This window comes from Lingula anatina, chromosome 1 (assembly GCF_051362555.1).
Source record: "Lingula anatina isolate TDL-2025a chromosome 1, LinAna3.0, whole genome shotgun sequence".
NCBI lineage: Eukaryota > Metazoa > Brachiopoda > Lingulata > Lingulida > Lingulidae > Lingula > Lingula anatina.
In genome coordinates, this window is record NC_141767.1 from 22387569 (window position 1) to 22408037 (window position 20469).

A 20469-nucleotide genomic window follows, 5' to 3' on the forward strand; every position below is an offset into this window, starting at 1 on the left:
TAAACCACAGTCTATATAACGATGTAATATAATTCATAATTGCATTTCTATTGTACAGCCCATTTTTAAAATTCTAAATTGAAATCAATGATATATTGATTACGTCACTGGAAAGAGAAATTTGGAACATTTATAAAGGCTTTTATTGCATGCGGCATCTACCGGTAATTTTCTCATTCTTGGAGCGCCATTGTTTTTAGAGCAAATTCGCCAGCGATGTAGTATTATTTTTCTTCCTAATTTAGGTGCAAGTATGGATAGGTCAATAAATGCAGGACAGGATGCAAATTTTGTCCTCTTTAAAAACCAGGTATGTGACTTGATGGCATTAAGGGCTGTTGAATCAATTAAAAATAAGGTTTTTCATTTTGCAGGGGTGTCACCATATGGTGCCTCACGCCAAAATCGGCGTATTAGTTCTGGGGCTATCTAAGTGGGGTATAATAATCAAAACAGGCGATTTTAAGTTTTTTGTCTTATGCATTAAAATTTCTTTATTGAAAATGAATCTTACTGTTGTGTTTTTGAAACTTTATTTTGGACCTTTATGAGTAAAATGTGTAATTAAATATGTTTGATTTAAGTGGGTGGGGTCAGAGAATGGGGGTCGCAACCGAGACACATGTACAAATTGTGTTACTAAATGAAACCCCCTTGAATGTAAACAAATACTTAAGTCGAAGGAGGGTTAGGAGATGATGATTAAGGCGGTGAAAACGTCATTAGATAAGTCAGCTAAATTCAATCAATGTGCTCAAAACCATTTTTTACTTTGTAAATTTTGTATAGCTACAGTTAACTGAGGTGCTGACATTTTACGTTTTATTTTCCCATTCCTTTTAAAATGTACTCCAGTCTATAAGCACTCGTTTTGAATGGGGAAGCAAACTATTCTATCAATGGAATTCAAATAAACAAAATAAAATAATTTTTCAGCTGCTTCATAATTTCCAGTTTTTATAATTTTTTTCTATATCTGTACATATCTACTTTGAAATCAATGAGAGTGTAAATAGATAAATGAAAAAGTGTATTATGTGCCGAGTAATATACCTATTTATTTTTTTCTAATGTGTAATCCATCTGCCTAAATTTGAAAAATGTCAAATGAAAATGAGGCATTTTTTAAAACATATTTAATACATTGCAATATTACACAGTATTATACAAATTTCCATGTTTTACTCAATTTCAGTTGATGACTTCTATACAGGAAGTATATAAAATGAAGAGTAAGGAACAAATACAATGTCTTGATCTGCTAAAAGTGGTCACTGTGCAGTTAGAACAACTGCTCAGGCTGCTTGGAGCAACTGGAGTTTGGGTACATGGTGACAGCGCAGGGTGCGATGGTAAAACTTTACCTGGATTTTCAGCTGATAGTAAAATACAAGGAAACTCAGATGGAGAAAATGAGAGCAATAAGTGTTTCAGTAAAATCATTGACATTATATCAGAGCAATCTTTATTATCCCTCCCCACACCATCTACCTGCCAGATATCACACGATGTAAAGGATTGTACAGAGTTCCCTTACACAGCCAGGCAGAGATATGTGGGGGATACTAGTGTTGGTGCTGTGTGTGGCATACTGGATGAACTTGTAGACCAAGCCGTTAACCTCAGTCAGTTGGCACTTGCAGCTTCAGAGACGTTTACAACTCAGAGAGGCAGAGTTGTATCAAAACCTAATCTGAAGAAAACCATGGAAGGAAATGATGCTGATGTGGAACCCCGACCTAAAAGAAGACGTGGGCGGCCACCGAAAAATAAAGATAGTCAATACTGCAAGACGGACACAGTGACAAAGAAGATCAAAATGAAGGCATTAAAGACAGCAGGTGATAGGCAGCGTGTCAAACAGCAGAGACAGACAGTTTCCAGCAAAAGAAAAAATCCACATCCAAGAAAGCTCACTCAGTTGGAAAATAAGGAGACCAAAGCAGTGGAAGAAGATCCTTCATTGGCTGTTGATGAATTAAATGAAAAAGAAAATGATGAAGCAAATGATGTAGATTACAGTGCATCTGTAGACCAAGGCTCAATGTCTGAAAATGAAGATGATGATGATGATTACAAACCAGATAGAAAAATGAGGAAAAGGCGTTGGAAACACAGACGGAAAATTGTACATGTCTGTAAGATTTGCAAAGAATGGTTTACCCATGGACGTTCCTTTAATGCTCACCTCCAGACTCATGTTGAAAACCAGGATCATGGTGCAAGCTGCCGTGCTTGCAAAACAGAGTTTCCAAACACAGTGCAGTATATTCATCATGAATGCAAGGCTCTAAAGGAGAAGATCAAGGGTAAGCAACGGGACTGCAAGTATTGCAATCGTGTGTTCACCAACTACAAAAAGTGGCAATATCACATGAAGACAGTACATCATCAAAGGGTGCTGGATCCAACCTTGTTATACTGCTGTCTGTACTGTGGCAAGGGCTACTCCAGGAAATCCTCTCTCTACATCCACTACAAAGACCATGCCTTGGAGGGACAGGTTGTTTGTCAGAAGTGTGGTGAATTTCTGGATAATGAAGCAGCTTTCATAGAACACAACAAAGGCCATGAAGAGGAGGCACAGTTCTTCTGTGACCTGTGCAATATGAGTTTCATCCGTCGTCAGCAGTATAAGCAGCATCTGGAGGCTCACCAGAAATACACGTGCAATGTTTGTCAACAGTCATTTTCAATCAATAAACAGCTGATAAAACATAAGAAGATCGCCCATCGTATTAAGGGTCCATCTGAACCAAAGAAGTATGCTTGTCTGGTGTGTGACAAAAGATTTGTGAGACCTGGACTACTGGATATACACATAAGACTTCACACAGGTAATGAAAGGCTCTTAATTTGTAATTTTTTTTAATTTGTTATTGAGTTCAGTATTTTTTTCTTTTATGACACATTAAATCTTGGATACAGTGCTTTGATTTTAGTATGCTAAATGAATAGAAGAAAATATTATTTGATGACCAATTTCTGTGGTTAGCATTGTCTATTGGAAAATGTTATTCAGCAGTTTAACTTCAAAATCTATGAAAAACTTTATTTGAGACCCTGTCCTTGTGTTCTAGGTGAGAAGCCCATAGAGTGTCCAATTTGCCACATGTACTTCAGGACTCCCAAAGCATTTGCCAAACACAAGCAAACACGCACGCATCTCCTGAGAGCTGGAGAGTTACCCAGGGAGAGAGACCATCTCTGCTCAATATGTGGGAAGGCATTCTTTAGGTAGGTCTCTCCTTAGGACATCAAATCTTGATTTTTTTCAGGTACATATCATTTCATACATATGCTTGCTTGGTCTTTGTCTTCTTCACTTCATTGTAAGCAAAGGGGCTCTTAGGCACTCTATTCTGTGGTGCTCTTTTCACACATGGGTATATATTTGTATTGCTTTTAAAAACATACACATGTAACCCCATACACAGCAAATAGGATCATACAAAATTGAAAGAAGTAAGCATGCACAGTTTAAAAAAATGAACTGTACATTTATGTATTTCATGTATTTTTCACTTACAGAAAGCATGCCCTCCAGAGGCATATGCAGTACCACAGTGAAGACCGCCCTCACTGTTGTCCACACTGTGATTTCAAGTGTAAGGAACCAAACAACCTGAAGCGCCACATTGCACTGCATTTCTCCTCTGAGAGGAACTTTGTTTGTGATGTTTGTGGTGCAGCCTTCCACACCAAGAAAACCTTGCAGACACATCATGTGTATAAACACTCAGAGCAGCGAGAGTTCCCATGCAGTGACTGTAACCTCTCCTTTAAGACCCCAAATGCTCTGAAAAGGCATGAGCATGTTCACAGTAATGACCGTCCTCACAAGTGTTACTGTGGTCAAGCTTTTCTCCGCCTGTATAACCTGAGGAGACACATGAAGCATCTGCATGGCACTGATGCCCCTCTACCCCCTGTGAGGAGACTGAAAACTGTGGACATGCCTGAGGGGGAGGCTGGCAAGGGATCCTCCAAGGATTTTGATGAGAGATCTTTTAATGCCAAGATAGCTGCTGATAGATCCCTGGCTGAGCAAGCGATGGCCAGTATTCCTGTGAGGGGTCAGGTGGGTGATCCACAGTTCACAATGCTGGGGGTCATTGTACCAAACTCTGAGTCCAGTACTGCTACATATGTTCCTAATGGCTCAGGGACACTGCTCTCTGTGCAGCCTGCCATTCAGCAACAGCAACCACAACAGCAGCAGCAACAACTCCCTCAACAGCAGCAAACACAGCCACCACATGGGATCCAGGTTCACAAGGTGATACCTACTGCTGCATCCCACACAGAGAAACAAGAACAGTCTTTTGTGGAACCAACAGTTAGCCTGTCCCAACAGCAAGGACACATAGTGGAGCACATCCCTATATCAACGGGCAGTGTTCCATCTGTGCAGGAGACTTATCCCACTATTAACCTCCAGCATCTCCACCCACAACACGTGGTGTACCAGCCGTATCCTCCCCCTCCACACCAGCAGGCTATCTCACAAGATGGCCACCCTGTGGTGCACCAGTTCTCAGAGCAGCAGGTGCCCCAGGAACGTGTGGACTACTCTCCAGAGGTGTATGCTGCCATGACAAGTCTGGTCCACTTCATGCACAATGCTCAGTAATGAAGGACTGGTCAGGGATACGAGTTCTTGGAAGACCTGGTTTGCTGTGAGAGTTTTGCATGTGAATTAGTGTATAGTTAGTGAAAAGTTTTGTCTTCATGGCCAAACAAGAATACCAATGACCTTGTATATCAATTACGCCTTCATGACAATAACAAGAAACAAGAATGCCAATAGCCTAGTATATCAGTTATATCAGTATTTTTTCCTTATTGAATAGGATATTCGTTGGTACAATTTTTCATTGGAGCAACAGTTGTGTTGTCATCATTTATTAGATCATAAGTGAATATATTTATACTCTTATTTTAAGCACTTGTGTTTCATACCTCACTTTGTTTGAGTGTTTTTCACATATAGAATGTTTTAGCTGTTAAAGTATGGATTTACTACTGATGTGAACAAATGAAGAATAAGCATAAACATTGTGACAGTCTTGTAGGGTCCTTTTATTTGGATACTCTTTTTTATTTATTTATTTATTTTTTCATCAAAAAGTGATAATCTTGTGTCTAGCTTTTGTGTATATTAAGTACAACTATTTAATTAATGATATTATCGTTATGTTATAATAATTTTATGTATAATCTACCTGATGTAGGTAATGGAATGTTCATGCAGATGTATTTAATTAGTGAAAAATCTTTTGGATGGAGGATATTTCACACATTTGGAATGTGGTGTTTGTGTTAATTTTCATATTTGAAGTTTTCAAATGTTGCATGTGTTTAAAGGTGTATCTTATAATGACAGACTAGATTATAAAAAAGATAGATAGGTAAATATAGTTTTTTATGAAAGGTTTCAGAATGTACATGGGATTTCATGTTTTCTGTTTTTTTCAGTCAAGTATTTTTAGTGTTTTATGTGGCTAAGGGTATGGGAAGGGCTGCTTTTAGAAAAATCACAGATATTTTTGTTAAAGCTATACCTAGTTGATATGATAGATATTAATTGCCCGTTTAAGTATAAAATAGATGTTTATTACATGCAGCATGTAATTAGCTTTTGAATGTTGGACTACCTACCTGTTGGATTGTCATTTTTTTTTCTTTTCACACCATGTTCTATGATATGGATAGGTCCAAACAGATCATTTCATATGATAAAAATATTTCACTTGGACATGAATCAGATCACTGTGATGCCCATTGAAATGAGTGCCATAAAATAAGGATATGATTTCAATACTCAATGATTTAAAAACTGTCCTGCATATTTAACAATAATCTCATTTATCTGTGTTTGAAACCATGTGTAAAGTAGCATGTCCTAATAAAGCTTTCATTATAAAGTTAAGTAACATTTAAAACAAATAAATGAACTCTGGGGAGCAAAGCTGTTTTAACAATAAAATAGTGGATATAGGTTTTTTTTGTTTAGAAGACATTGTTTTGCATCTACCTATTTTTCTGTGGTGCAAATAAATTGCCCAGCTTATGGGTCCTTTGGTTCTTGGTGATGGGAAAGAGTTACGCAGTTCTATTGTAAAATGGATTTTTTATGCAGAAAAAAGTAAGAGCAGGTTTTGACAATTTATTTGCTGCCATTTGTAGAATTTCTGTTATTTACACATACAATAAAGTAATCACGGTGGTGACTTTAATGGTTATTACATATTGGCAGGCTTTAGATTACTGTTCCATTTATTTATCTATACCAACCTCTGAAAGTATGACTCAATCATTGGAGCACAGCAAAATGTTCAACAGTGAGCACCAATAACAAAAGCTGTGCAGACATTCCTTCCTCTGACACTACAAACATTTTCAAAATTTCAAGTTTACACAAGTCTTGCATGTTCACTGCACATTAGAACACATCTACACTTTAAAAACCAAATCTTAAATCCTCATATCATTCAACCATTTAAAAATGACAAAATTTCTTGTACACCACCAATCTCAGATATCTTCAACCGAAATTATACAATATCCCTCATAACTCGCCATAGTAACTAATTATTTATGGGTAATGATCAAACAAAAGTATGTTTTCAAGGCCATACTGTTTGAGTACAAAAGTAACTATAATTCCACTGCATTGGAAGTTACATCTAGGAAGGAACTATGTATGACTTCTCACTAAAACAGATTTGAAAAAATATTTTAATATTAAAATGTAAACGGCAAACAGGTCAAAATTATGTAAAAAATTATATGTATATATAAATAAGTCGGCATAATGGTTTGAAGTGGAAAATAAAAAAAAGGAATTTAAAAATGTTTAAATGTACACACATACAAAACCAATTTCACTGAACTATACAAACAGTTCTTGTGGTACAAATATTCAAACATTTCATGGGTGTCACTACAGCATTGTAAGTACCATTTATTGGGGAAAAATATAAACAGGAATGGTATAAAGTAATCTGACGTCTTGGCTACCATTTCCCTGAGATCTACACTGTACAACATCTACTGTTTATCTGCTATCCATTATGAAGAATTTACAGTTGCTGCCTCAAGAAAGACTAACATTATTAATACACTTATACCTGACTTAAATATACTTTTATAGCATTAAATGTTTAAAGTGCAGACCACCTGGGAAGTCAAACAGCACCAATATTTTAGTCACAATATGGAACTTTGAATTTAGATATTGTTGCCTTTAAAGTGTCTCTCTCTTAGGTGTGTGAAATATTAATCTTTCTCACTTTTTATAGATATCTGAATCCTAAGTAAACCAATTATATTCTTCAGAGATGCAATGTTATAACACGAGATTAAGAAAAAGCAAAACCACTTTAGAAAGCAAAATTGTTTATAAAACATTACAGCAAATCAAACCAATAAAAATATCTCAAGTAAGAAATTATTTAAGAATTTAAAGCCATATATCTATTTTCTGTTCTAGTAGAAAAATATGCATTCATAAAAAATTAATTGATATGAGATTATATATATTGAATTAAAAGGTGTAGTCAAATACCCAACCTGGAACTCTCTGAACACATCTTTTAGTGATTGTCTTCCTTATCACATGCTTCATTTCTCTTCCTATTTCAAATTAAAATCATATTTGTATGGTGCATCCCTTGCAATAATCTTCTAACTGGTCTCAAATTGCTGGTGAGGGCTGTCAAATGTGTATGCAGATAACTCTGCTAACTGACCACTTAGTGTTTCAATGCAGCGGCATTTGGAAGACAGAACTGACTTCAACTCCTTCACATAAGTTGGGAATGTCTAAAAATGAAAATAAAATGACCTAATTTCTATTTAAATTGGACTGGGTTTCAAATATCTTTTAAGACCCAAAACGTTTTGGATCTAACATTTTTGTAACAGCATCTTAATCTAGGTAACTGTTATGTTTAAAATTACATTTGAAAATGAAATACCATGATTTTCCTTACCAGATCCCCATTCTTGATGCTCCTCAGAAGCCTCATTTCTTCCTTACACAGTGCTGTCATCTCTGCCAGTTGTTCTTCATGGGATGTAATCAAAAGATTTCTGAAAAATAAGTTATATTCCTACTCAACAGAACTTAACCACACATCTCTCTTTCCCATATATTTTCAAAGGATTATATAAGGTACATATCAGCGTTGTACAGTTCTAAAATTTTGCTAAATTCCTTACTGAAAGGAAATACTAACACATTGATGCTCAGTGATCATAATATTGTTCCTTAAGTTCAGTCAGATCTTGCAATCATTTAATATATCACACAGCTTGATTCAATGACAGGGCCAATTGGTGCATGTACTTCTGTTTTGATCACACTAACCAAATGTCAAAAGGCAAAGAAAAAAAAACAACAATATATTAATAAATACTTACTGTGCCTTCTCTTGAGCAGAGTCTCCCCTGGTTAAAACAAGGCCATCCTTATCCATACTGCTCCCCCTGTCACTGTCCCCTCCACCATTGGGGGTGCCCTTCAACAACCTGCCATTGCTGATGTTGTCATCTGCTATGATAGTCTTGGTGATCACTGTGGGAACAGTAACTAGTTTGGTGGGGGCCAAAGACGGGCTGGGGTGGATGGGGGAAAATGTGGTCCCTGGGATCCCACTGACCTCCAACCTCTCAATACGCACAGGGGTGTTCACAGATGCTGTGTGGGCACTGCTGCTCTTGTTGACAGTCACAAACTGGGGTGGTGGTGGTAGTTTCAGGAAGTCACTGTGACTTTCACTGGAATGTTGAGAAGATTGGCTGCCATTTGTGGCATTACTATCAAGTCTTCTAGATGGTGTTGCTGAACTGTCCAATCCACTGCTGCTCAAACAAGAGGAGGAACTTAGAGTGGTTTTACTAGAATCGGTGAAACTATCATCAGTTGGGGCACCCTTTCTGTCTTGGTCATTTCCCAACATTCTTTCCTGTGCACTGCTGGCTTTGTCAGACTTTTGCAAGTCAGTAACAACATTACAGTCCTCTCCCACTGGTGATTTTTCTGATAGTGTTCTGGGGTCACCATTCGTTGAATTTTCATAGGTCACTGCCTCTTTGTCTTTCTCCTCTGTAAATGACAGTGCTTTGGTTATAAGTTCCTTGGGATCTGCATTTTTGACAGTGTTAAAGAGGTTCAAATGTTGGTCCTCAGCCCTATGAGATGTGTTACAGTCCTGGTCAACAGATGACAGGGTGGATTTGGCAGGTGCTTGGGACACCACAGCCTTGTTTGGTGCTGACTCTGTTTTCTGCCCTTCCTCCTCACAGTTTGCTAAGCCTCTACTGCCCTGCTGACTACTGGAAATGCCTGGTGAGATCTGTGTTAGCTTGTTGGGTGGCAAATGAGAGTAGGGCTGGAAAGCACCCGATCTCCGAGAGTTGGAAGGGGACACCAGCAGATCAGGGAAAGGTCTCAGATCATTACTTTTCCCAGGATTAGCACACATAACTTCAGATTGACCAACTCCTGGCATATTTCCCTTGTAGTCAGCACACTCACTAGAAGGTGGACTTCGTGGGGACATTTTATCACCTCCGGACTCTGAGTCACTGTCTTTTCCTTTCTGATTGGGTTCTCTTTGTGTCTTCTTTTGCAGTCTTATTTCAGCCAAAGACTTTAAGAAGTCATCTGGAGAGGGCAAACTTTGAATCTTCTGTGCTAGAGCACTCTTTGGATGCCACTCTCTGTGAGTACTTGAACTCTCTCTCTGACTGCTAGACATCACCTCAGCTGCTTGTTGACCCTCTTTTGGCTGCACTTTCCCTTCTACCTGGTTGGAACTCTTTGGTACAGATGTCAAAGCAAACACGGTCATATCTTTTGTAGTTGTCACATTTCTGGGCTTTGAAGAAATAGGTTCATTGGTCTCATCCTCCTTGAAGAGCTTCCTTTTGGCATCAAGGGGAGAGGACTTTATCATTTCTGTGTGGTCCTCACTTACTTTGGAATCATCTGAAACATTTGTAAATTTGGGTGCCTTTTCTCCTAAGTCATCAGCCGAAGTGGAGAGTTTCAACTTATATGTTGGAGAACCATGAGATCTTGATAAATGTAGGAAGTTGAAGTTCTTGTCTGGAAGGAGAGGTGAGAGTTTTGGTCTCCTGTTGTCTGGTGACTTGGGACTAGAAGTTGTGCTGGTGGACTGAGAGTGGTGCGGTGGGGAAGCTGGTATATGCTCATTATGATACCTGTGTAGATTTACCGGTGGGATAGGTTCATTGTATTTCCTCCACAGAACCATATTATTGGGCTCATGTGCAGGATGTCCATTAGAGATAGTCATCTGGTCCCATGCCTGCACAGGAAAATGTCTGTTATTCCCAACTCGATCATGATTTGCATGGTTATTTTCTTCTCGGTTTTGTGATTTGTCCAAGACAGCCTGAGCATGGGCCATAATGTTATCTAAATGCGTCACAATTTCTGACTGATGTCCTGCGCTTGAACTGGTTTGTGAGAAAGTCTGATTATCTTTTTCAAGTGCAAAACTTTGATAATATTCGTTAGTTTCTCCTGCTGTATGCTGGGTTTCATGAGCTGCCTCACTTTTCTGATATGTTTCTGGTTGCTGTCTACGGTAATGAATGTTCCTGTTGTTTTCCACAGTCTCATACAATAATGCTGACATTTTAACACCATTCCCATCATTCCTTTCATTCTGTGAGTTCTTTCTTTCCCCAGACTCAGATGAGGGTTCTCTAACCACACGTAGAGGAATCCTGTCCTTGCTGTGCTTATTTCTCTGAGAACTGGTACTGCTTGATTCACCGTTAGTTTTCAGTTCTGCTGTCTTCCTCTTTATCTTGTGCCCTCTGATGGGAGTTTCATACATGGACCCTTGAAATGGCTGCTTCTTTTGAGAATCATGTTTACTCTTCAGTGGTGTTGACTTCTTTGGTGTGGAAGACAGTGGAATGCTACTTGGATGGAACACAGAGGGAGTTGTTGATGATGAGTTTTTGGAGTTACAGTTACGACTGGGAGATTGTGACTTTGACCTTAAGTCTGCCATAGTTTTCTCAACATTGTCAAGTCTGTCTCCTGAGCCTGATCTTTTTAATTCCTTCACTCTAAAGAAGACAATAAAAAGATAATTAATGAGAGGAATGAAATAATTTCAAAAGATTGAAAAATAAACCAAAATTATCTGTTGCTATCATTTTCTGAAATCTCTTTTCTCTCATCTTTCATTTTCTTTCTTTTCAAAAATCATTTCTAACCAGTACTCATAAGTTTCTGCACTTCATTAATGCATGTAACAATGGCACCAAATCTGCAATGCTAGTTTACACAAACATAAATACATCTGACTTTATGCTCTAAATACAATTCTTTTGTTCCATAATTCATGCATCATAGAAATCTACAGGAAAGTGAAACCTTGTTTTTTTTTCTCACACCCATCCACAAGTCAATAATAATTTCATAAAAGTACACAAAATGAAACAACCTATACATTAGTTGCAACCAGAAACTATATATTTTCTTTGTTTTGCATGTTTACCTATCAGCATATCTCAGTGTGTTCAGTGTGTGATCACAGGCAGATTGTCCTGGAGAGATGTTTGCAATCATGCAGGTTTTAGAATTGCCCACAAATGAATCTTTGAGGATATGAGTGAGCTTGCTCTGCCTGAATGGTGTGTGTTTGGTGGCCTGGTCAATAGAGCGGATGCATTCTTTCAGCTGCAAGGAATACGGATTAAATATCAATGGTTATGAACATGATGATGGTGCAAATTGGCACTGAACAAAGACAAGTTTTAATTAGAATATATTTTATTCAAATGCTGTACATCAAGGCATCCTTTTATCAAAACCAATTTAAAAAAAGAAAGGATGTCTAAACCAAACACAATATATAGAAACCCTGATGTTCATAACAGTAAGATAGATTTAAAAAAAAAGGCAAATTTATTGAATATGTAAATTATAGTTTTGTTTTAACACTGGTATCTTATCATGGAGACTGCGGGTGTACAGTACACTTACAGCTAAGAGACTCTGATTGATTTCTGCTCCTTCCAGTCTGTTTTGTTTGTTACTAAAATCTGTTACTTCGCACAGTCTCTCGCTACCAGCCAGGTCAATGAAAGACATCCTGGAAATAAGTGCACACAAAAAAATTTACTTTTAATATTTTATGATAAACAAATGGTTTTATTTCATAGTATGAACAGTTGCAGTGAAGTGTTTATATAGCTTAATTGAATATAACAATACATTTGTGCCATACTTTTCCAACAAAACTATTGAAATGATATCATGTCAACTCAACCCCATGCATTAATTTTCAATTTTCAGATTTTCCTTAAATGATAATAATAATAATACTTAAAGTATAAAATCAATAAAATGCTCAGTAGAATTCCCAGTATAATATGTAAGTAATTGTAATTAAAATTATATTGATAATTTTTAAAAAATGCTTAGATTTAACTATTAAATCATTATATTTTTAGGTATTTTTTTAAATAAAATGTTAAAATACTTTTAGATTTAAATCAATTTTTTAATTCTGTAAAAGGCAAGTCCTGAATTCCTTTTTTAAAATAATTCAGTACAATATACTACAATATGTCACATTGGTTAACATCCAAAATATAGCATGCATGCAGCCAACAAATGTACTTACATCTTCCCATTTTAGAAATTCAGATATAATTTTTGCAGATTCAGTTTAATAGCAAAATGCCAATTGAATAACTAAACAGATTAGAAGCCCTATATCAGTCCATACTTCATCCCAGGGAGTTTCTGGCTTGCACACAAGCCAACTAAAGCCATTTAAATTCCACATGAGACTTTCAACATGGAAAAGTAGGAAATACAAATCCATTATTGGCAAATGACTGTCCATGAATGTGGAGGCCAAGCAATAGCCCTGCAGCAGTACAACTACAACATGGAAAAGGATATTGCTGTTACAAAAACAGACAACTTTTGAAAGGACCTGCCAATATCCCTGACATGAAGAAAAGACAAGGTCTTAGCAACAGTACCAGTACCTAAATAGTGCATTTCATAGGAAATTCACTTGCACACCCCCCCCCCCCCCCCCCCCAACCACCGCCTCAAAACTTTCCTAATTCAAAAACATGAGAGGTTTTAAAGTACCAAACTATTAGGTATGCAGTTTAGGAAATTGCATTTATTCAAAGCAAAGCCAATTTTCTAACAGTCAGAGTGCATCTGTTTCTGTCTTTCTTAGCAGTTACTGTTAAATTAAACTACCAGCAGAATTGACTGCGTGTTCTAGTACCCAAGCCAAGATCAATATAAAGTTTTCAAAACAGAGGGTTGTCTGAATTGTGGCCAGCAGTATATAACCACTATTTAAAGCTATACTTATCAACTTCTCATTCAATATTTTATCCTACCAAAGGTCCTTTTCAAATCTTCAAATTACAAATATTTTTTAAATCATAATAATCATGACAATAATAATGATAATAATAACAAGAGTACTGGTAGTGAATAAATAGGTTAAGAATACAGAGAAATAGAATACCTTCACTCATCCTTGAAAATGTTTCCTACATCCTTCTGAACTTAGAACTATTCAGACTACTTCTTTTATTTTTTGTCAAAAGAGCTCCAGACTAAAAAGTGCATTTGACCTTTACCGATCTTCTACAGTGCCATACACCTACATGTTTTCATATTTCATGTTGCCCCATGCACTAACCAAAGTTCAAAGGAAAAAAGGCTCTAACATGTGAGTGTTTTTTAAAGAAAATTTGTTTTCAATAATATCATGAAATTAGAGGCAAACTAGGAAGACTTTAACAGGCTTTAGGCTTCAGAAGCAATTTACAATGAAAAAATAAGCATAATTATGACTGTGACTGTTATGGAAAACCACATTACAAGGAATACTAGATTATGACTAAAGTACATACTGTATGCAAGTTCTTTCTTTATTTAAGAGACCTATTTTCTGTAAAAAAGTGATATATACAGGAAAATGGTAATTGTAAAAAGGGAAGAGGCAGGCATGCAAAACAAACATACAATCCTCAACAGTTAAAAAAAACTGCATGGCTGTAAAGAAAAAGCACATTTAATAATTACTGTTTGAGAAATGTTTTAAAATCAACATGATGCTGTGCACTTACTTTCCCAGTCTCCTTTCATGTTGGTCCCGGACCTCTAGCTGAAGAATGGCGTGTGAACGAGAAGAATCAGGGTTGACACCTGTTGTCCCAGTGCTACGCAAACTGTTACCTGCTTCAATTACCTGACAATGACAATAATGATAATAACATGAAGGGATGGCTTTACTGGTGACAGAAATGTTGATAATACAATCTCACAATATATATATGCCAATATTAACTACGTCAACATGCAACATGTGTTGCTCTTACTGCGAAAATTATCTATTCACACAGCAAATAAAATAAAAGCAATGGGAACAGTGTTATAGAATCAGACAGAAATCACAACCCTACATCAGACTCAGATTTAGGTCAAACAATATAATGTAATGCAGATTCCCAACTACTTCCAGATCCAAGTTAAGAGAAGCTTGTCCAACCTGCTATATGTAAATATATGTCTCAGGCTCACCTGTATACATAATGTAGGTTACATGAGGAGTGAACTATAAACCATATCTGCAGCAATAGACACTAAAACTCCTGAGTGACTTTGCTGAAATTCCCCAGAGCTCTAAAAGGTCACCACTACTCTGTTTAACTTTTTTTTTACCAATCAGCTCACACTTTTGCTCAATAAATCTAACAAGTAACAATCTAGGTCAAAGCCTGGAGACAGGGAGCAATAAAACCCCAGAAATTTCACGCCTCAGTTAATTCAGTTTACAGTTCAAACTGAGAAGGAATTTTGATGGATGAAACTGAAAGAGAAAAGCGTAATCTGATCAATGGAATCAGAAATGGTCACTTGCATGATTGTTAATACACGGCACTTCAATATTTTGACAGGGTTATATTTTGAACTGCAGTTATGCCACCACTCAGGTAGAGAGCATTGTAAGAGCATGTGTTATTGGCTTGGTTTTGTTAAGCTTTGCTCTGGAGGCAGTGAGGCAGGTGCTTGGCTCAAAAACATGTTGCTATTGCTGTATGCAAACATGTTTTGGGGGCCACTGGGCATCAATGACTGCTGAGTCAACTCTGACCTCGTCAGACAATGTGTTAAAAACCTGCCAGCAAAATATCACTATGCAACATAGAAAATGACTTTTGAAGTGGTATTAATTTGTAGTAGGGAAAATATTAAGATATATTAATTCCTATGGTATAGGTTATGTCATAATGTTGTGCTGTAACTTGGAATGCATGAACAACTTACAATATTGCCAAGATCCTGCCATATATTTAAATCAGATTTAACTCGATGTTTCTCTTTATAAGTATCAAACCTTCCAATCTCTTAATTGCTTAAGTATATGTAAGTGTTTTCCCTTTCCTTATTTTTCCCTTAATTATTTCTTTTTTTATTTTGTATGTGAGTTTCTTATTCCTTATTCTGCCATCTGAATTAAAGTCAATTAATGTACATTTTTACTATATAATTCATCAGAAGTAGTCTTGGCAACACTCAGTAACCACCTGCATGAGTACCATAATATTAACATCAAATGATATGTGTGACGCTGATTACAAACTAGTGGAGTAGAACATGAGGACTTTAAGAGTGCAGTTCAATAATCAACCATCTGCTCCACTCAAACTCTGTAAATAATGTGAAATTCAGATAAGCAGTAAAGATGGATAAAAATAAAATCTGATCAAAACTCATCTGCCCTGTTCTCTGTTCATGCTTGCATGGTGTCACTTAGGCTTCGTTCACATGCAATGTCTATTTTCTATTTTCTATTTTCGGTATGTCTTATGATCACGGTCTGTGCACTGAATATCCCGCGGCGTAATTACTGGCAGCGCGAGCCAGTTACTATAAGTTACTATAAGTAACTGGCTCGCGCTGCCAGTAATTACGCGGCGGGATATTCAGTGCACAGACCGTGATCATAAGACATACCGAAAATAGAAAATAGAAAATAGAAAATAGACATTGCATGTGAACGAAGCCTTAATCAACTTTTGATACTTAAACATGTACCTCATACTGTCATTTTTTGCCATCTGAGAAAGAAATAACAAGCCCATATGCCTCTCTCTGGATGGTACATTGTCAATTAACATGCATTACTCCATGTGTGCCTGTGCTGTTTTATGTTATTCTGTTTTATAACGCATACTACTGCACACTTTGCAGCATAGTACAATGCATGTTGTAAAAACTGTATGCCCAATGATCAAGAAAACCCCTGGAATTATCCATTGATTTTATGAAGAAAAGGGCATCAATAGAGAAAACATCCAATTTTTTCCCATGCCTCGGGGTCATTATTGGCCTTTTATTGGACATTACTGTCTCAAGCTGTGCACAGTCCAGAAATGGTCATTCCTTTTCCAACAATAACACTGAAACTATTATTTTTATAGTGACATCCAAGACAAGTACCGGTAAAACTCAAGAATAATGAGGGAATAATCATGTGATAAACAGTTTATTGATATAACTTTATTCAACAGTTTATCTTCTCTGCACATAATTATATACTTGTACTTCTCCCTTTAATGTACTGCATAGTCTTATATTTTGCATTTATGCCCTGGAGTGATACCTATCGTGACTCACATATAATACATGTAAAACAACTTTTCACAAAGATAAACAGGGGTGGATCCAAGATTATTTGAAGAGGGTCCAGGGATGCAAAGTTGACCCTCATCCCCCCCCCCCCCCTACACTTGGCATGGGATTTGGGGCCCCAAAAATATTTTGATATTTTAGAGGGCAAACAGTGCCATTTGGTAAGGTTTAGAACTAAGATTCAGCAAGTCAAAATTCTCATTTCAAGAGGGAACCGTTGGTGTGTATGTGTGTGTGTGTTTTTTCAGAAATCGAAGGGGAGGGGGTCAGGACCTCCCTGACACCCCCCTAAATCTGCCACTCATATATACCGGTACATATACCATGAAGACCATTAGCTCTGCATAATTTGTATGTAAAAAACATGTCAAAGAAAATCTAAAAAGTTTCAAAGAAAAAAATTATTTGTGCTGCATTTGGGTGGCAAAATATATTTTTATTCTTCTTTTACCTTTGCCATTGTCACCTTTGAAATCATAGAAAGTTGCATGTACACAGTTAATTACATCTTTCTTACAGCAGGTTGCTTCATTCAACATCAAAACATCCACAAATTAATAAACAGCTGCACTGCTGCTACATAAATACTTTGTTGTCACACTGAATCTACACTGAGCAGCCACGTGTTGTTTGCTTCATTGTCTGTTTGATAACAAAACAATTCAAACATTTCTGGTGTTGACAAATGATGATGGGACTGCATATTCCAAAGCAATATATATATACAAGTATTCAACAACTTACCACAGACTTACTACCAGTATATGTACATCTCTCTCTTGTTACAGTTCTCAATGAAACGGCTACAACAATGGAGCCCCTGTCCTTTCAAGCAGTTAGTACGGCCACATCAGTTGGATAATATGTGGGCACTCTGATAAGTTAACATGAGACTGATTCTACTGCTGGTAAGCACATGTACCTGAAGAAACCCTTACATTCACAACAACGCTAGATCCTGATATAGCACAGCTCCCTCTCTCAGTGATGGGCGCACAACAGTATCATTAGAAGGCACTCTTCTTTCAATGCGGTTCATCTTTAGAAGAATGACTCATGAAGGATTCATTTTATGTGGGCTAAAGTGGGTGGCGAATAATCGGGGGTCTTATTATTTGTCACAGTTCTGATAGTTCTGTGATTTTAATAGTGGAGATAACATCATGACTATGGGTAGATTGTTTCAGTTTCACCTGCCAGTGATTTCATATCACAGGTTTATTATGCTTACACTTATGCTACCTATCCTCCCTTTTCAAACCAAATGGTGATAAAATAAGGGTGGAGTTGCATGATTTTTTATAGTTTACTTTAACTGAAACTTCCTTCTAGGATCACTTATATAAGGCAAAACTACATGTATCTTACCTAGGTATTAGGAAGCAGAGGGGAATTGGTGGTTGGTGTGTATTTTACCAGGTGTCCATACTTTGCTTAAAAATATTCATAAATGCCTCTTATAGTTGGCAACACTGTATTTTCATATCTAACTATGAATAACACTGCCACATATACACACACACGCGCACACACACACATATGAAAAGATACCTCAATATATTTTAAAGAGAAATCTCTTCACAAATAGGAAAAGTTGATTATCTGTATATAACTCAGAACTTTATTACATTAACATTTATCACTTAACTGTTGTGGTTACCTTCATGCCACTATATAAGCTTTAAGTCAACTGTTAACTCAAAAAATTCATTTTTTTCATCTCTAAATGAAATCCTGTGTGGCAATAAATCACCGCAAGAAAATCCTACTCACATTGCTTGTATGGAGCTTTGATTATCTAGTCATCGCATCCTGTATCTTAATGACACCGTTATGATTTTTACCTTTTCCCAAGTATAAATTTATCATTCAGACCACAACAAGAAATGAATCACACCTCTAAAATATTATCTTGAAAGTATAAAAGAGCAGTGCTTGTCATATATAAAACTCACACAACATTCAGTTACTTTTACTAAATTTTATAAAATAGAAAAAAAAGAGATATAGATTATGGTACAGACACAGAATCAGGTTTCATATCATACGATCAAATGACCTATCCTTTGTGATAGTGATGGCTAGCGTGACATTGAAGAAATTGCTAGTGACCACTTCACCAACAATTTAAGTGACATGAATTTCTTTGTGCAAAAGCAATGCACCAGTATTCATAGACTTCACATGCGTCAGTTCCTGGTTTATTGCATAAAACTCCTTGACAAAATTGACATTGGCTAATCATGCAATGCTTTTATAGTGGGGATGCCAAAAGCTAAACCAACTACTACTATATAGCTTCTTTGATGCCTGGCACTGTCTAATCTTCCAATGCTGTCTACCTCTTTTACTGATAAATGTGTGTTCCTGTAGTTACAAGTATGTATAATACATAATTACACGTACAACTAGCCCACCCTTATAACAAAAATGTCTACATGCACTATTTCATCATCACTAATAAGTGAACACACAAATTAAAAGAATAAATTAATAATAACACTTGTTTTTCATGTAATTAAAATGCATTTATCTATTTTTCTATGAAATACAACAGTTTGTGTTTCCTGCATACTTGGCACTGACATTTAACAATGAGCATCTTAGGTTATGTTAAAGACAGCAATGTTTACAGTCAGGAAATATGCTGAAAATATGCTAAAGAAATGAACCTAAAAACCGAATACCAACAGGTGCTATTAGCCTTAGTTTGGCCAAAAATATGAATACTTAAAGAGAAATACATCTGTAAGATGTCAAGATAAAATGAATCTGTGAATAGTGATCATATTAATTTAAAAAAGGATAATTGCAATATATTTTTGCAGATCAATGGCTCATTATCATTTATTCTTTAGAGTAACTCAGTATCAGCCAAGACTCTTGCAAACAGATGGTGGAGAAAAAAGATCTCAAAAGCAATATAGTAAAAAGCATTGAGGCATGCGCTTGATAGGAAGTCGGTCCACAGCTTCAGTTGTACAGCACCTGCAGGGCCATCCCAGAGAGAGCTTTTTAAACTCCTGTCACTGGAAACCTGCTAATAACCAGGAGCGGAAATTAATTTTGTAATAGCCACTAGTTACCTGAGCCTTTTGATATCACCAGTGGCTGAGATTGCTTTCATAAATGAATGCAAATGCCTCTTTAATCTAAATCATCTATTTGCTGATGGCTAGTTAGATACCTAAACATGTAAAAAAACTCATTCTTTTATCTGCATTCATCATTTATCAAATGGATTTGGAACACAAGAATCAGCATTCCAGTGGCATGGAGCAGTCTAAACTTTTTGTAATATAAAACATGTTCCTAGTGGAGGAGAAATAGGTGAAGTAAAAAAAAAAAAAAAAAAAAAGCCAGTGACTTTTAAAATGTGCTTGCCATGTTTCATCAGACAAAATAATAAGGTATATTCAATTAACTGCATACATATTTTAATGCAATGACTGTTGCAAAATTGCCAAAAGATGAAGTTTGGATACATTTTCAACATTTAAAAAATCACAAGCCATCCCACCAGTCCTAATTTAGTAAATACTATAATACTACCGACGGAGATGTAGTCTAAAATGTTGCAGCATGGAAAACTGCCATAAAAATATCAAGGTCCAGACATAAAAGGATGCAGGCTTATCTGAAATGTAAATTTATACATGGATTGATGTTTGCAGGATTATTAGGGACTAAACTATCTGGCAATTAGAATAAATAAATAGCAATTACATACTGGCACT

At 36.5% G+C, this 20469-nt stretch overlaps 2 protein-coding genes and 1 long non-coding RNA gene across 6 annotated transcripts in view; 1 reads left to right on the plus strand and 2 right to left on the minus strand.

Annotated features, from left to right (window-relative positions):
* The first annotated feature begins 149 nt into the window (after positions 1 to 149).
* LOC106168827 (uncharacterized) lies at positions 150 to 6250 on the plus strand. Its single transcript, XM_013548026.2, has 4 exons — positions 150 to 310; positions 1196 to 2837; positions 3081 to 3237; positions 3532 to 6250. Exons 1-4 carry the CDS (start codon positions 254 to 256, stop codon positions 4631 to 4633), a joined length of 2958 nt encoding a protein of 985 aa, XP_013403480.2. The 5' UTR covers positions 150 to 253; the 3' UTR covers positions 4634 to 6250.
* LOC106168828 (uncharacterized) overlaps positions 6156 to 20469 on the minus strand; it is a 24043-nt gene continuing 9729 nt past the window's right edge. For all 4 annotated transcript variants that reach the window (XM_087002919.1, XM_013548029.2, XM_087002920.1 and 1 more), the window contains 6 exons: positions 14164 to 14285; positions 12038 to 12146; positions 11550 to 11731; positions 8428 to 11115; positions 7998 to 8097; positions 6156 to 7827 (listed from right to left, as the gene is read on the minus strand). In XM_087002919.1, the coding sequence (XP_086859045.1) occupies positions 7690 to 7827; positions 7998 to 8097; positions 8428 to 11115; positions 11550 to 11731; positions 12038 to 12146; positions 14164 to 14285 (3339 nt within the window). In that variant the 3' untranslated portion in view covers positions 6156 to 7689. The remainder of the gene's footprint in view (positions 7828 to 7997; positions 8098 to 8427; positions 11116 to 11549; positions 11732 to 12037; positions 12147 to 14163; positions 14286 to 20469) is intronic.
* The window catches only part of LOC147764115 (uncharacterized), a 3502-nt gene continuing 1939 nt past the window's right edge, over positions 18907 to 20469 (minus strand). The window contains exon 2 of the long non-coding RNA XR_015332250.1: positions 18907 to 20369. This is a non-coding gene — a long non-coding RNA (uncharacterized LOC147764115). The remainder of the gene's footprint in view (positions 20370 to 20469) is intronic.

Coding starts and splice junctions, on each gene's coding strand:
- LOC106168827 (XM_013548026.2), top strand. CDS start 254: ATGGATAGGTCAATAAATGCAGGACAGGATGCAAATTTTGTCCTCTTT. Junction 311..1,195: donor TTGTCCTCTTTAAAAACCAG/GTATGTGACTTG, acceptor ACTCAATTTCAG/TTGATGACTTCTATACAGGA. Junction 3,238..3,531: donor TGTGGGAAGGCATTCTTTAG/GTAGGTCTCTCC, acceptor TTTCACTTACAG/AAAGCATGCCCTCCAGAGGC.